Here is a 14,185-nt window from a genome sequence, read left to right as displayed (position 1 = left end):
AGACGGGGACAGAGACGGGGACAGAGGAGGGGACAGAGGAGGGGACAGAGACGGGGACAGAGGAGGGAGCGGAGACAGGGACAGAGACGGGGACAGAGGAGGGGACAGAGGAGAGAGCGGAGACGGGGACAGAGACGGGGACAGAGATGGGGACAGAGGAGGGAGCGGAGACGGGGACAGAGGAGGGGACAGGGGAGGGGACAGAGATGGGGACAGAGGAGGGAGCGGAGACGGGGACAGAGACGGGGGGGGACAGAGGAGGGGACAGAGGAGGGGACAGAGATGGGGACAGAGGAGGGAGCGGAGACGGGGACAGAGACGGGGACAGAGACGGGGACAGAAGAGGGGACAGAGGAGGGGACAGAGATGGGGACAGAGGAGGGAGCGGAGACGGGGACAGAGACGGGGACAGAAACGGGGACAGAGGAGGGGACAGAGGAGGGGACAGAGACGGGGACAGAGGAGGGAGCGGAGACGGGGACAGAGGAGGGGACAGAGGAGGGGACAGAGACGAGGACAGAGGAGGGGACAGAGACGAGGACAGAGGAGGGAGCGGAGACGGGGTGAGAGAGTAAAGAGGACAGAGGAAGAGAAGGGAAATGAATACAGTCATTATCTCAGTACACAGTTGAGACAAGCGCAGTACCCCTGGATGGAGAACATGTTCTGAGGTAAAGGAGCCTTGCTTAAGGGCCCAACCCAAGGGGGAACATTTTTAGGATGTGAATCCAGCAGCCCTCCAGTTTCCAGATCAATTCACCCCATTTTTTCCTCAGCGCATGGCCCGGGATTCGAACTGCAACTACCTACTGCAACTAAACCCAACCTGTGTACTCGTCAATTTCCAAAGCTCTTTGACTGTGGTGTGTATTAAATTCTCATGGACAGACTTCGTAAACATCAAGGATATGGCCAAATTACGCAAGATTAGGTGAGTATTATAGAATATTCTTTATGTATTCTATTGATAATGTGGTTGGGTAAAATGAATGTATCTGATATTGATCAGATCAGATTTCTGTTCATGGGAAAGGTCAAACCTGCTATTACAGTGTACTGTCAGCAGAGAGTGCACTTCTACACAGAGGAATAAGGAGAGCAATGCAATGCATGGACAGTGAGAGATATGACTGTAATGTTAACAGTGTTGGGGAGTAGCGAACTACATGTAATTCAACTAGTAATGTAACTACATTTAGCAGAAGCTTGATGGTATTTGAATGAAATTATAATCTAGGTAGTGTTTCAGTAGTGTTTTACTAGTGGAACTACGCGCTACTTTTTAAAATCTAAAATAACATAAAATATGGATAAACAAGAATTTCCTTTCTGTTTTGGCATCAGACCTGCCTAATTCTCAGTTGAAACGTGTTCAACAGGCTAAATGACACATTGTGTTCGCATCTGACTCCAGAATGAGCCGTTTTTTTTTGTTGTTGTTGCAATTTGTAGTCTACGACATTTCAGATTTAGCTATGATAATGTATCACAAAGTAGTTTGGGTGTAGTGAACTACTTTTTCAAAGTAGCTTTCGTTAAGCAAACTTAATTGGTCTAGAAAGTTGGTTTAGTGTAGCTTAACCTCTTCCAGTGTGAAGTAATTGGTAGCTCTGTAAACAATATTTTCAAAGTAGCTTCCCCAACACTGAATATGACTGATAATGATGTCCTGTGTACTAGGCTACTATCTGAGGTCACTGAAATCGTGAAGGAAATCATCACAAGCCTCATGATAACATGTCATCACGAGGAGGTCAGACTAAGGGAAATAGGGGCGCTGGGTTTCAATGTTAGTCGCCAGGGCATAAAACACAACAAACAAAACCACCGGAACAGTCTTTATTGAGTGTTTCAATGTTTGGAGATGATTTGTTCTGATTCTCAATCAGTATGATACAGTATCTGCGACGACAGGTAATAGACAATGACTGCTGTTGTAGAGACGAGCACAGCATCCCCAGTGGTTGAATGAGTGGCATGCAACACACACCTCCACACTGCCTGTGAACACAGCGAGACACCATATGGTCAGACAGGGGGGATGGGGGAGGGACGGGTAAGGTGGTACGATGATTAACATCCCGTAATCTCAACCAACAGCAGCGTGGCGGGAGACAGAGAGAGAGAGAGAGAGAGATGGAGAGAAATAGAGGGGGTCTGTGTGTCTGCGTGTGAGTGAGAGAGAGAGAGAGAGAGACAGAGAGAGAGAGCGCTAGACAGAGAGAAAGGGAGAGAGAGACAGCGAGAGAGAGAGGTAGACAGAGAGAGAGAGCGCTAGACAGAGAGAAAGGGAGAGAGAGACAGCGAGAGAGAGAGAGAGAGGTAGACAGAGAGAGAGAGCGAGCGAGAGAGAGAGATGGGGAGAAATAGAGGGGGTCTGTGTGTCTGCATGTGAGTGAGAGAGACAGAGAGAGAGAGCGCTAGACAGAGAGACAGCGAGAGAGAGAGAGGTAGACAGAGAGAGAGCGAGAGAGAGAGAGAGAGAAAGAGAGGGCGAGAGAGACAACATCAGTAGACAACTAGATAGGTGAAAGAGAGGGTACGGGACAGGTTCAGACAGGTTCAGACATGGAGTCAGATGACGAGGTAAAGAACTGTGTTAAAGAGTCACCTTGAATGACTCCAGCAGTCCCCCATGGCCCCCGTTCTCCAGCTTGTCCTCCTCCCCAGCGTGGCCGAGCCCCAGAGTAGCCTGGGTCTGTCTGTGGAGCTCATCGTGAAGGTTATCCAGCAAGGCAGCTCGCGTCCTCCCCTGGAACACACACACACACCCACAGACACATGTACACACGTATGCATAGAGACACACAGACACACACACAGACGCACAGATACAAGCAAACACACACACGAAACAACACCACCACGTATCATTTAAGAAGCAGTGGTAGAGGAGACTGAGATAGATGAAAGAGATTGAACAACACATCCAGGGTGTCTTGAGTCATCTGCCCCTCTCACCTCTAGCTTGGCAAATTTGTCAGACTTGTAGCAGGCGTTCTCTGCATTGATCAGCTTTGTCAGCAGGAAGTCGCGGAACTCAGGACCCTGTGGAGAGAGGAGAGGGGGAGGGGGGAGGGGGATGGAGGGGGAGAGGTGACTTTCATCAGCACCACACTCATCATCATTTGGTCGTCTGGAGTCGACGGGACGAAAAGGACTGATTCAGTGTCTTCAGAATGTATTCACAAAATGTTCCACATGTTGTTGTGTTACAGTCTGAATTTAAAATGGATTACAGTGAGATTTTGGATCACTAGTCTATACACAAAATATCCCCTAATGTGAAAGTGGAATTATGTTTTTAGATAACAATGATTTCTAAATGAAAAGCTCAAATGTCTTGAGTCGATAAATATTCATAGTCTTTGTTATGGCAAAGCCTAAATAAGTTCAGGAGTAAAAATGTGCTTAACAAGTCACATCATAAGTTCCATGGACTCACTCTGTGTACAATAATAGTGTTAAACATGATTGTTGAATGACTACCTCATCTCTGTACCCCACACATACAATTATCTGTAAGGTCCCTCAGTCGAGCAGTGAATGTCAACCACAGATTCAACCACAAAGACCATACAGAGAGAGAGAGACGAAGCCAATACATCACTGAGTACCACTCTTCATATTTTCAAGCATGGTGGTGTTATGTTATGGGTATGCTTTTTAGGATAAAAAAATTTATGGAATAGAGCGAAGCACAGAGAAAATCCTAGAGGGAAAACCTGGTTCAGTCTGCTTTTCCAACATACACTGGGAAACAAATTCACCTTTCAGCAGGACAATAACCTAAAACACAAGGCCAAATCTACACTGGAGTTGCTTACCAAGATGACATTGAATGTTCCTGAGTGGCCGAGTTACAGTTTTGACTTAAATCGGCATGAAAATGTATGGCAAGACTTGAAAATCTGGCAATGATCAACAACCAACTTAACAGAGTTTGAAGAAGAAGAATGTGCAAATATTGTAAAATCCAGATGTGGAAAACTCTTAGAGACTTACCCAGAAAGACTCACAGCTGTAATCGCTGCCAAATGTGATTCTAAAATGTATTGACTTGCAGGTGTGAATGGTTATGTAAATTAGATATTTCTGTATTCAATTTTTAATACATTTGCAAAAATGTCTAAAAACATGTTTTCACTTTGTAATGGGGTAATGCGTGTAGACAGATGGTTGTGAATTTCAAAAAATATATATATATATTTTGAATTCAGGCTGTTACACAACAATATGTGGAATAAGTCAAGGAGTATGAATACTTTCTGAATAAACTGTAAATGATGGCAGGTTTCTCATCAAATTTTCACTGTAAATGACAATGGGAAACTTTAACTCTATCTCTCTCTCTCTTTATCTCTATCCCTATCCTTCAATCTCTCTCTCTCTCTTTATCCCTCCCCTTCAATCTCTATCTCTCTCTCTTTATCCGTGTCCTTCAATCTCTCTCGCTATCTCTCTCTCTTCATCTCTATCCCTCTCCTTCAATCTCTCTCTCTCTCTTTATCCCTCTCCTTCAATCTCTCTCTCTCTCTCTTTATCCCTCTCCTTCAATCTCTTTCTCTCTATATATCTTTATCCCTCTCCTTCAATCTCTATCTCTCTCTTTATCCCTCTCCTTCAATCTCTCTCTCTCTCTTTATCCCTCTCCTTCAATCTCTCTCTCTCTCTTTATCCCTCTCCTTCAATCTCTTTCTCTCTCTCTCTTTATCCCTCTCCTTCAATCTCTATCTCTCTCTTTATCCCTCTCATTCAATCTCTATCTCTCTCTTTATCCCTCTCCTTCAATCTCTCTCTCTCTTTATCCCTCTCCTTCAATCTCTATCTCTCTCTTTATCCCTCTCCTGCAATCTCTCTCTCTCTCTCGTTATCCCTCTCCTTCAATCTCTATATATCTCGTTATCCCTCTCCTTCAATCTCTCTCTTTATCCCTCTCCTTCAATCTCTATATATGTCGTTATCCCTCTCCTTCAATCTCTCTCTTTATCCCTCTCCTTCAATCTCTCTCTCTCTCTTTATCCCTCTCCTTCAATCTCTATCTCTCTCTTTATCCTTCTCCTTCAATCTCTCTCTCTCTCTCTCTCTCTCTTTATCCCTCTCCTTCAATCTCTCTCTCTCTCTCTTTATCCCTCTCCTTCAATCTCTATCTCTCTCTTTATCCCTCTCCTTCAATCTCTCTCTTTCTCTCTTTATCCCTCTCCTTCAATCTCTCTCTCTCTCTCTTTATCCCTCTCCTTCAATCTCAATCTCTCTCTTTATCCCTCTCCTTCAATCTTCCCTCCCTTCAATCTCTCTCTCTCTTTTTATCCCTCTCCTTCAATCTCTATCTCTCTCTTTATCTCTCCTTCAATCTCTCTCTCTTTATCTTTTATCCCTCTCCTTCAATCTCTCTCTCTATCTCTTTATCCCTCTCCTTCAATCTCTATCTCTCTTTATCTCTCTTTCAATCCTCTCCTTTATCCATCTCCTTCAATCTCTCTCTTCTCTTTATCCCTCTCCTTCAATCTCTCTCTCTCTTTATCCCTCTCCTTCAATCTCTATCCCTATCTCTCTTCTCTTTTTATCCCTCTCCTTCAATCTCCATCTCTCTCTTTATCCCTCTCCTTCAATCTCTCTCTCTCTTTATCACTCTCCTTCAATCTCTATCTCTCTCTTTATCCTTCTCCTTCAATCTCTCTCTCTCTCTCTCTCTCTTTATCCCTCTCCTTCAATCTCTCTCTCTCTCTTTATCCCTCTCCTTCAATCTCTCTCTCTCTCTCTTTATCCCTCTCCTTCAATCTCTCTCTCTCTCTTTATCCCTCTCCTTCAATCTCTCTCTCTCTCTCTCTCTCTCTCTTTATCCATCTCCTGCAATCTCTCTCTCTCTCTTACTCTCTCTCTTTATCCCTCTCCTTCAATGTCTCTCTCTTTATCCCTCTCCTTCAATCTCTCTCTCTCTTTATCCCTCTCCTTCAATCTCTATCTCTATTTATCCCTCTCCTTCAATCTCTATCTCTATTTATCCCTCTCCTTCAATCTTTATCTCTCTCTTTATCCCTCTCCTTCAATCTCTATCTCTATTTATCCCTCTCCTTCAATCTCTATCTCTATTTATCCCTCTCCTTCAATCTCTTATCTCTCTTTATCCCTCTTATCTCTCTCTTTATCCCCTCTCCTTCAATCTCTCTCTCTCTCTCTTATATCCCTCTCCTTCAATATCTCTCTTCTCTCTTTATCTCTCTTTATCCCTCTCCTTCAATCTCTCTTCACTCTCTCTCTTTATCCCTCTCCTTCAATCTCTCTCTCTTATCTTCTTTATCCCTCTCCTTCATCCCTCTCCTTCAATCTCTCTCTTTATCCCTTCAATCTCAATCTCTCTCTTTATCCTCCTTCAATGTCTCTCTCTTTATCCCTCTCCTTCAATCTCTCTCTCTCTCTCTCTCTCTCTCTCTCTCTCTCTCTCTCTCTTTATCCATCTCCTTCAATCTCTCTATCTCTCTTACTCTCTCCTTCAATCTCTCTCTCTGTATCTTTATCCCTCTCTTTCAATCTCTCTCTCTTTATCCCTCTCCTTCAATCTCTATCTCTCTTTTATCCCTCTCCTTCAATCTCTATCTCTCTCTTTATCCCTCTCCAATCTCTCTTTCTCTCTTTATCCCTCTCCTTCAATCTCTCTTTCTCTCTTTATCCCTCTCCTTCAATCTCTCTCTCTCTTTTATCCCTCTCCTTCAATCTCAATCTCTCTCTTTATCCCTCTCCTTCAATGTCTCTCTCTTTATCCCTCTCCTTAAATCTCTCTCTCTCTGTATCTTTATCCCTCACCTTCAATCTCACTCTCTCTCTGTATTTTTATCCCTCTCCTTCAATCTCTCTCTTTTCTCTCTCCTTCAATCTCTCTCTCTGTATCTTTATCCCTCTCTTTCAATCTCTCTCTTCTTTATCCCTCTCCTTCAATCTCTCTCTCTCTCTCTCTCTCTTTATCCCTCTCCAATCTCTATCTCTCTCTTTATCTTTCTCCTTCAATCTCTCTCTCTCTCTCTCTTTATCCCTCTCCTTCAATGTCTCTCTCTCTTTATCCCTCTCCTTCAATCTCTATCTCTCTCTGTATCCCTCTCCTTCAATCTCTCTCTCTCTTTATCCCTCTCCTTCAATTTCTATCTCTCTCTTTATCCCTCTCCTTCAATCTCTATCTCTCTCTTTATCCCTCTCCTTCAATCTCTATCTCTCTCTTTATCCCTCTCCTTCAATATCTCTCTCTTTATCTTTATCCCTCTCCTTCAATCTCTATCTCTCTCTTTATCCCTCTCCTTCAATATCTCTCTCTTTATCTTTATCCCTCTCCTTCAATCTCTCTCTCTCTTTATCCCTCTCCTTCAATCTCTCTCTCTCTTTATCCCTCTCCTTCAATTTCTCTCTCTCTTTATCCCTCTCCTTCAATCTCTATCTCTCTCTTTATCCCTCTCCTTCAATCTCTCTCTCTCTTTATCCCTCTCCTTCAATCTCTCTCTCTCTTTATCCCTCTCCTTCAATCTCTCTCTCTCTTTATCCCTCTCCTTCAATCTCTATCTCTCTCTTTATCCCTCTCCTTCAATCTTTATCTCTCTCTTTATCCCTCTCCTTCAATCTATATCTCTCTCTTTATTCGTCTCCTTCAATCTCTATCTCTTTCTTACTCCCTCTCCTTCAATCTCTCTATCTCTCTCTTTATCCCTCTCCTTCAATATCTCTCTCTTTATCTTTATCCCTCTCCTTCAATCTCTCTCTCTATCTCTCTTTATCCCTCTCCTTCAATCTATATCTCTCTCTATCCCTCTCCTTCAATCTATATCTCTCTCTTTATTCGTCTCCTTCAATCTATATCTCTCTCTTTATTCGTCTCCTTCAATCTATATCTCTCTCTTTATTCGTCTCCTTCAATCTCCCTCTCTCTCTCTCTCTCTCTCTCTCTCTCTCTCTCTCTCTCTCTCTCTCTCTCTCTCTCTCTCTCTCTCTCTCTCTCTCTCTCTCTCTCTCTCTCTCTCTCTCTCTCTCTCTCTCTCTTTATCCCTCTCCTTCAATTTCTATCTCTCTCTTTATCCCTCTCCTTCAATCTCTATCTCTCTCTTTATCCCTCTCCTTCAATCTCTATCTCTCTCTTTATCCCTCTCCTTCAATATCTCTCTCTTTATCTTTATCCCTCTCCTTCAATCTCTATCTCTCTCTTATCCCTCTCCTTCAATCTCTCTCTCTCTTTATCCCTCTCCTTCAATCTCTCTCTCTCTTTATCCCTCTCCTTCAATCTCTATCTCTCTCTTTATCCCTCTCCTTCAATCTCTCTCTCTCTCTTTATCCCTCTCCTTCAATCTCTATCTCTCTCTTTATCCCTCTCCTTCAATGTCTCTCTCTTTATCCCTCTCCTTCAATGTCTCTCTCTCTTTATCCCTCTCCTTCAATCTCTCTCTCTCTTTATCCCTCTCCTTCAATCTCTATCTCTCTATTTATCCCTCTCCTTCAATCTTTATCTCTCTCTTTATCCCTCTCCTTCAATCTCTATCTCTCTCTTTATTCTTCTCCTTCAATCTTTATCTCTTTCTTACTCCCTCTCCTTCAATCTCTCTATCTCTCTCTTTATCCCTCTCCTTCAATATCTCTCTCTTTATCTTTATCCCTCTCCTTCAATCTCTCTCTCTCTATCTCTCTTTATCCCTCTCCTTCACTCTCTCTCTTTATCCCTCTCCTTCAATCTCTCTCTCTCTCTCTCTCTCTCTCTCTTTATCCCCCTCCTTCAATCTCAATCTCTCTCTTTATCCCTCTCCTTCAATGTCTCTCTCTCTCTCTCTCTGTATCTTTATCCCTCTCCTTCAATCTCTCTCTCTCTTTCTCTCTCCTTCAATCTCTCTCTGTATCTTTATCCCTCTCTTTCAATCTCTCTCTCTCTTTATCCCTCTCCTTCAATCTCTATCTCTCTCTTTATCCCTCTCCTTCAATCTCTATCTCTCTCTTTATCCCTCTCCTTCAATCTCTCTTTCTCTCTTTATCCCTCTCCTTCAATCTCTCTCTCTCTCTTTATCCCTCTCCTTCAATCTCAATCTCTCTTTATCCCTCTCCTTCAATGTCTCTCTCTCTTTATCCCTCTCCTTAAATCTCTCTCTCTCTGTATCTTTACCCCTCTCCTTCAATCTCTCTCTTTATCCCTCTCCTTCAATTTCTCTCTCTCTCTTTATCCCTCTCCTTCAATCTCTATCTCTCTCTTTATCCCTCTCCTTCAATCTCTCTCTCTCTTTATCCCTCTCCTTCGATTTCTATCTCTCTCTTTATCCCTCTCCTTCAATCTCTCTCTCTCTCTTTATCCCTCTCCTTCAATCTCTTTCTCTCTCTGTATCTTTTATCCCTCTTCTTCAATCTCTATCTCTCTCTTTATCCCTCTCCTTCAATCTCTCTCTCTTTATCCCTCTCCTTCAATTTCTATCTCTCTCTTTATCCCTCTCCTTCAATTTCTATCTCTCTCTTTATCCCTCTCCTTCAATCTCTCTCTCTCTCTTTATCCCTCTCCTTCAATCTCTCTCTCTCTCTTTATCCCTCTCCTTCAATCTCTATCTCTCTCTTTATCCCTCTCCTTCAATCTCTATCTCTCTCTTTATCCCTCTCCTTCAATATCTCTCTCTTTATACCTCTCCTTCAATCTCTCTCTCTTTATCCCTCTCCTTCAATCTCTCTCTCTCTTTATCCCTCTCCTTCAATATCTCTCTCTTTATCCCTCTCCTTCAATCTCTCTCTTTATCCCTCTCCTTCAATCTCTCTCTCTCTTTATCCCTCTCCTTCAATCTCTCTCTCTTTATCCCTCTCCTTCAATCTCTCTCTTTTATCCCTCTCCTTCAATCTCTATCTCTCTCTTTATCCCTCTCCTTCAATCTCTCTCTCTCTTTATCCCTCTCCTTCAATCTCTATCCCTCTCTTTATCCCTCTCCTTCAATATCTCTCTCTTTATCTTTATCCCTCTCCTTCAATCTCTATCTCTCTCTTTATCCCTCTCCTTCAATCTCTCTCTCTTTATCCCTCTCCTTCAATCTCTCTCTCTTTATCCCTCTCCTTCAATTTCTATCTCTCTCTTTATCCCTCTCCTTCAATTTCTCTCTCTTTATCCCTCTCCTTCAATCTCTCTCTCTCTTTTATCCCTCTCCTTCAATCTCTCTCTCTCTCTCTTTATCCCTCTCCTTCAATCTCTATCTCTCTCTTTATCCCTCTCCTTCAATCTCTCTCTCTCTCTCTCTCTCTCTCTCTTTATCCCCCTCCTTCAATCTCAATCTCTCTCTTTATCCCTCTCCTTCAATGTCTCTCTCTCTCTCTCTCTCTCTCTCTCTCTCTCTCTCTCTCTCTCTCTCTCTCTCTCTCTCTCTCTCTCTCTCTCTCTCTCTCTCTCTCTCTCTCTCTCTCTCTCTCTCTCTCTCTCTTTATCCCTCTCCTTCAATTTCTATCTCTCTCTTTATCCCTCTCCTTCAATTTCTATCTCTCTCTTTATCCCTCTCCTTCAATCTCTCTCTCTCTCTTTATCCCTCTCCTTCAATCTCTCTCTCTCTTTTATCCCTCTCCTTCAATCTCTATCTCTCTCTTTATCCCTCTCCTTCAATCTCTATCTCTCTCTTTATCCCTCTCCTTCAATATCTCTCTCTTTATACCTCTCCTTCAATCTCTCTCTCTTTATCCCTCTCCTTCAATCTCTCTCTCTCTTTATCCCTCTCCTTCAATATCTCTCTCTTTATCCCTCTCCTTCAATCTCTCTCTCTTTATCCCTCTCCTTCAATCTCTCTCTCTCTTTATCCCTCTCCTTCAATCTCTCTCTCTTTATCCCTCTCCTTCAATCTCTCTCTTTTATCCCTCTCCTTCAATCTCTATCTCTCTCTTTATCCCTCTCCTTCAATCTCTCTCTCTCTTTATCCCTCTCCTTCAATCTCTATCCCTCTCTTTATCCCTCTCCTTCAATATCTCTCTCTTTATCTTTATCCCTCTCCTTCAATCTCTATCTCTCTCTTTATCCCTCTCCTTCAATCTCTCTCTCTTTATCCCTCTCCTTCAATCTCTCTCTCTTTATCCCTCTCCTTCAATTTCTATCTCTCTCTTTATCCCTCTCCTTCAATTTCTCTCTCTTTATCCCTCTCCTTCAATCTCTCTCTCTCTCTTTATCCCTCTCCTTCAATCTCTCTCTCTCTCTCTTTATCCCTCTCCTTCAATCTCTATCTCTCTCTTTATCCCTCTCCTTCAATCTCTCTCTCTCTCTCTCTCTCTCTCTTTATCCCCCTCCTTCAATCTCAATCTCTCTCTTTATCCCTCTCCTTCAATGTCTCTCTCTCTCTCTCTCTCTCTCTCTCTCTCTCTCTCTCTCTCTCTCTCTCTCTCTCTCTCTCTCTCTCTCTCTCTCTCTCTCTCTCTCTCTCTCTCTCTCTCTCTCTCTCTCTCTCTTCTTTATCCCTCTCCTTCAATTTCTATCTCTCTCTTATCCCTCTCCTTCAATCTCTATCTCTCTCTTTATCCCTCTCCTTCAATCTCTATCTCTCTCTTTATCCCTCTCCTTCAATATCTCTCTCTTTATCTTTATCCCTCTCCTTCAATCTCTATCTCTCTCTTTATCCCTCTCCTTCAATCTCTCTCTCTCTTTATCCCTCTCCTTCAATCTCTCTCTCTCTTTATCCCTCTCCTTCAATCTCTATCTCTCTCTTTATCCCTCTCCTTCAATCTCTCTCTCTCTCTTTATCCCTCTCCTTCAATCTCTATCTCTCTCTTTATCCCTCTCCTTCAATGTCTCTCTCTTTATCCCTCTCCTTCAATGTCTCTCTCTCTTTATCCCTCTCCTTCAATCTCTCTCTCTCTTTATCCCTCTCCTTCAATCTCTATCTCTCTATTTATCCCTCTCCTTCAATCTTTATCTCTCTCTTTATCCCTCTCCTTCAATCTCTATCTCTCTCTTTATTCTTCTCCTTCAATCTTTATCTCTTTCTTACTCCCTCTCCTTCAATCTCTCTATCTCTCTCTTTATCCCTCTCCTTCAATATCTCTCTCTTTATCTTTATCCCTCTCCTTCAATCTCTCTCTCTCTATCTCTCTTTATCCCTCTCCTTCACTCTCTCTCTTTATCCCTCTCCTTCAATCTCTCTCTCTCTCTCTCTCTCTCTCTCTTTATCCCCCTCCTTCAATCTCAATCTCTCTCTTTATCCCTCTCCTTCAATGTCTCTCTCTCTCTCTCTCTGTATCTTTATCCCTCTCCTTCAATCTCTCTCTCTCTTTCTCTCTCCTTCAATCTCTCTCTCTGTATCTTTATCCCTCTCTTTCAATCTCTCTCTCTCTTTATCCCTCTCCTTCAATCTCTATCTCTCTCTTTATCCCTCTCCTTCAATCTCTATCTCTCTCTTTATCCCTCTCCTTCAATCTCTCTTTCTCTCTTTATCCCTCTCCTTCAATCTCTCTCTCTCTCTTTATCCCTCTCCTTCAATCTCAATCTCTCTCTTTATCCCTCTCCTTCAATGTCTCTCTCTCTTTATCCCTCTCCTTAAATCTCTCTCTCTCTGTATCTTTACCCCTCTCCTTCAATCTCTCTCTCTTTATCCCTCTCCTTCAATTTCTCTCTCTCTCTTTATCCCTCTCCTTCAATCTCTATCTCTCTCTTTATCCCTCTCCTTCAATCTCTCTCTCTCTTTATCCCTCTCCTTCGATTTCTATCTCTCTCTTTATCCCTCTCCTTCAATCTCTCTCTCTCTCTTTATCCCTCTCTCCTTCAATCTCTTTCTCTCTCTGTATCTTTTATCCCTCTTCTTCAATCTCTATCTCTCTCTTTATCCCTCTCCTTCAATCTCTCTCTCTTTATCCCTCTCCTTCAATTTCTATCTCTCTCTTTATCCCTCTCCTTCAATTTCTATCTCTCTCTTTATCCCTCTCCTTCAATCTCTCTCTCTCTCTTTATCCCTCTCCTTCAATCTCTCTCTCTCTCTTTATCCCTCTCCTTCAATCTCTATCTCTCTCTTTATCCCTCTCCTTCAATCTCTATCTCTCTCTTTATCCCTCTCCTTCAATATCTCTCTCTTTATACCTCTCCTTCAATCTCTCTCTCTTTATCCCTCTCCTTCAATCTCTCTCTCTCTTTATCCCTCTCCTTCAATATCTCTCTCTTTATCCCTCTCCTTCAATCTCTCTCTCTTTATCCCTCTCCTTCAATCTCTCTCTCTCTTTATCCCTCTCCTTCAATCTCTCTCTCTTTATCCCTCTCCTTCAATCTCTCTCTCTTTATCCCTCTCCTTCAATCTCTATCTCTCTCTTTATCCCTCTCCTTCAATCTCTCTCTCTCTTTATCCCTCTCCTTCAATCTCTATCCCTCTCTTTATCCCTCTCCTTCAATATCTCTCTCTTTATCTTTATCCCTCTCCTTCAATCTCTATCTCTCTCTTTATCCCTCTCCTTCAATCTCTCTCTCTTTATCCCTCTCCTTCAATCTCTCTCTCTTTATCCCTCTCCTTCAATTTCTATCTCTCTCTTTATCCCTCTCCTTCAATTTCTCTCTCTTTATCCCTCTCCTTCAATCTCTCTCTCTCTTTTATCCCTCTCCTTCAATCTCTCTCTCTCTCTCTTTATCCCTCTCCTTCAATCTCTATCTCTCTCTTTATCCCTCTCCTTCAATCTCTATCTCTCTCTTTATCCCTCTCCTTCAATCTCTCTCTCTTTATCCCTCTCCTTCAATCTCTCTCTCTCTTTATCCCTCTCCTTCAATCTCTCTCTCTCTTTATCCCTCTCCTTCAATCTCTCTCTTTTATCCCTCTCCTTCAATCTCTATCTCTCTCTTTATCCCTCTCCTTCAATCTCTCTCTCTCTTTATCCCTCTCCTTCAATCTCTATCTCTCTCTTTATCCCTCTCCTTCAATATCTCTCTCTTTATCTTTATCCCTCTCCTTCAATCTCTATCTCTCTCTTTATCCCTCTCCTTCAATATCTCTCTCTTTATCTTTATCCCTCTCCTTCAATCTCTCTCTCTCTCTTTATCCCTCTCCTTCAATCTCTATCTCTCTCTTTATCCCTCTCCTTCAATCTCTCTCTCTTTATCCCTCTCCTTCAATCTCTCTCTCTCTTTATCCCTCTCCTTCAATCTCTCTCTCTCTTTATCCCTCTCCTTCAATCTCTCTCTCTTTATCCCTCTCCTTCAATCTCTATCTCTCTCTTTATCCCTCTCCTTCAATCTCTCTCT

At 42.7% G+C, this 14,185-nt stretch overlaps 1 protein-coding gene across 11 annotated transcripts in view; it reads right to left on the bottom strand.

The window, feature by feature from the left end:
- Positions 1-14,185, bottom strand: part of rap1gap2a (RAP1 GTPase activating protein 2a) — a 129,263-nt gene that overhangs the window by 6,910 nt on the left and 108,168 nt on the right. For all 11 annotated transcript variants that reach the window (XM_064984434.1, XM_064984433.1, XM_064984431.1 and 8 more), the window contains 2 exons: positions 2,962-3,048; positions 2,612-2,752 (listed from right to left, as the gene is read on the bottom strand). In XM_064984434.1, coding sequence (XP_064840506.1) covers positions 2,612-2,752; positions 2,962-3,048 — 228 coding nt within the window. The remainder of the gene's footprint in view (positions 1-2,611; positions 2,753-2,961; positions 3,049-14,185) is intronic.

This window comes from Oncorhynchus masou, chromosome 13 (assembly GCF_036934945.1).
Source record: "Oncorhynchus masou masou isolate Uvic2021 chromosome 13, UVic_Omas_1.1, whole genome shotgun sequence".
Taxonomy (NCBI): domain Eukaryota; kingdom Metazoa; phylum Chordata; class Actinopteri; order Salmoniformes; family Salmonidae; genus Oncorhynchus; species Oncorhynchus masou.
The sequence above is the reverse complement of the archived record's forward strand: the minus strand, read 5'-3'. Positions and strand labels throughout refer to the sequence as shown.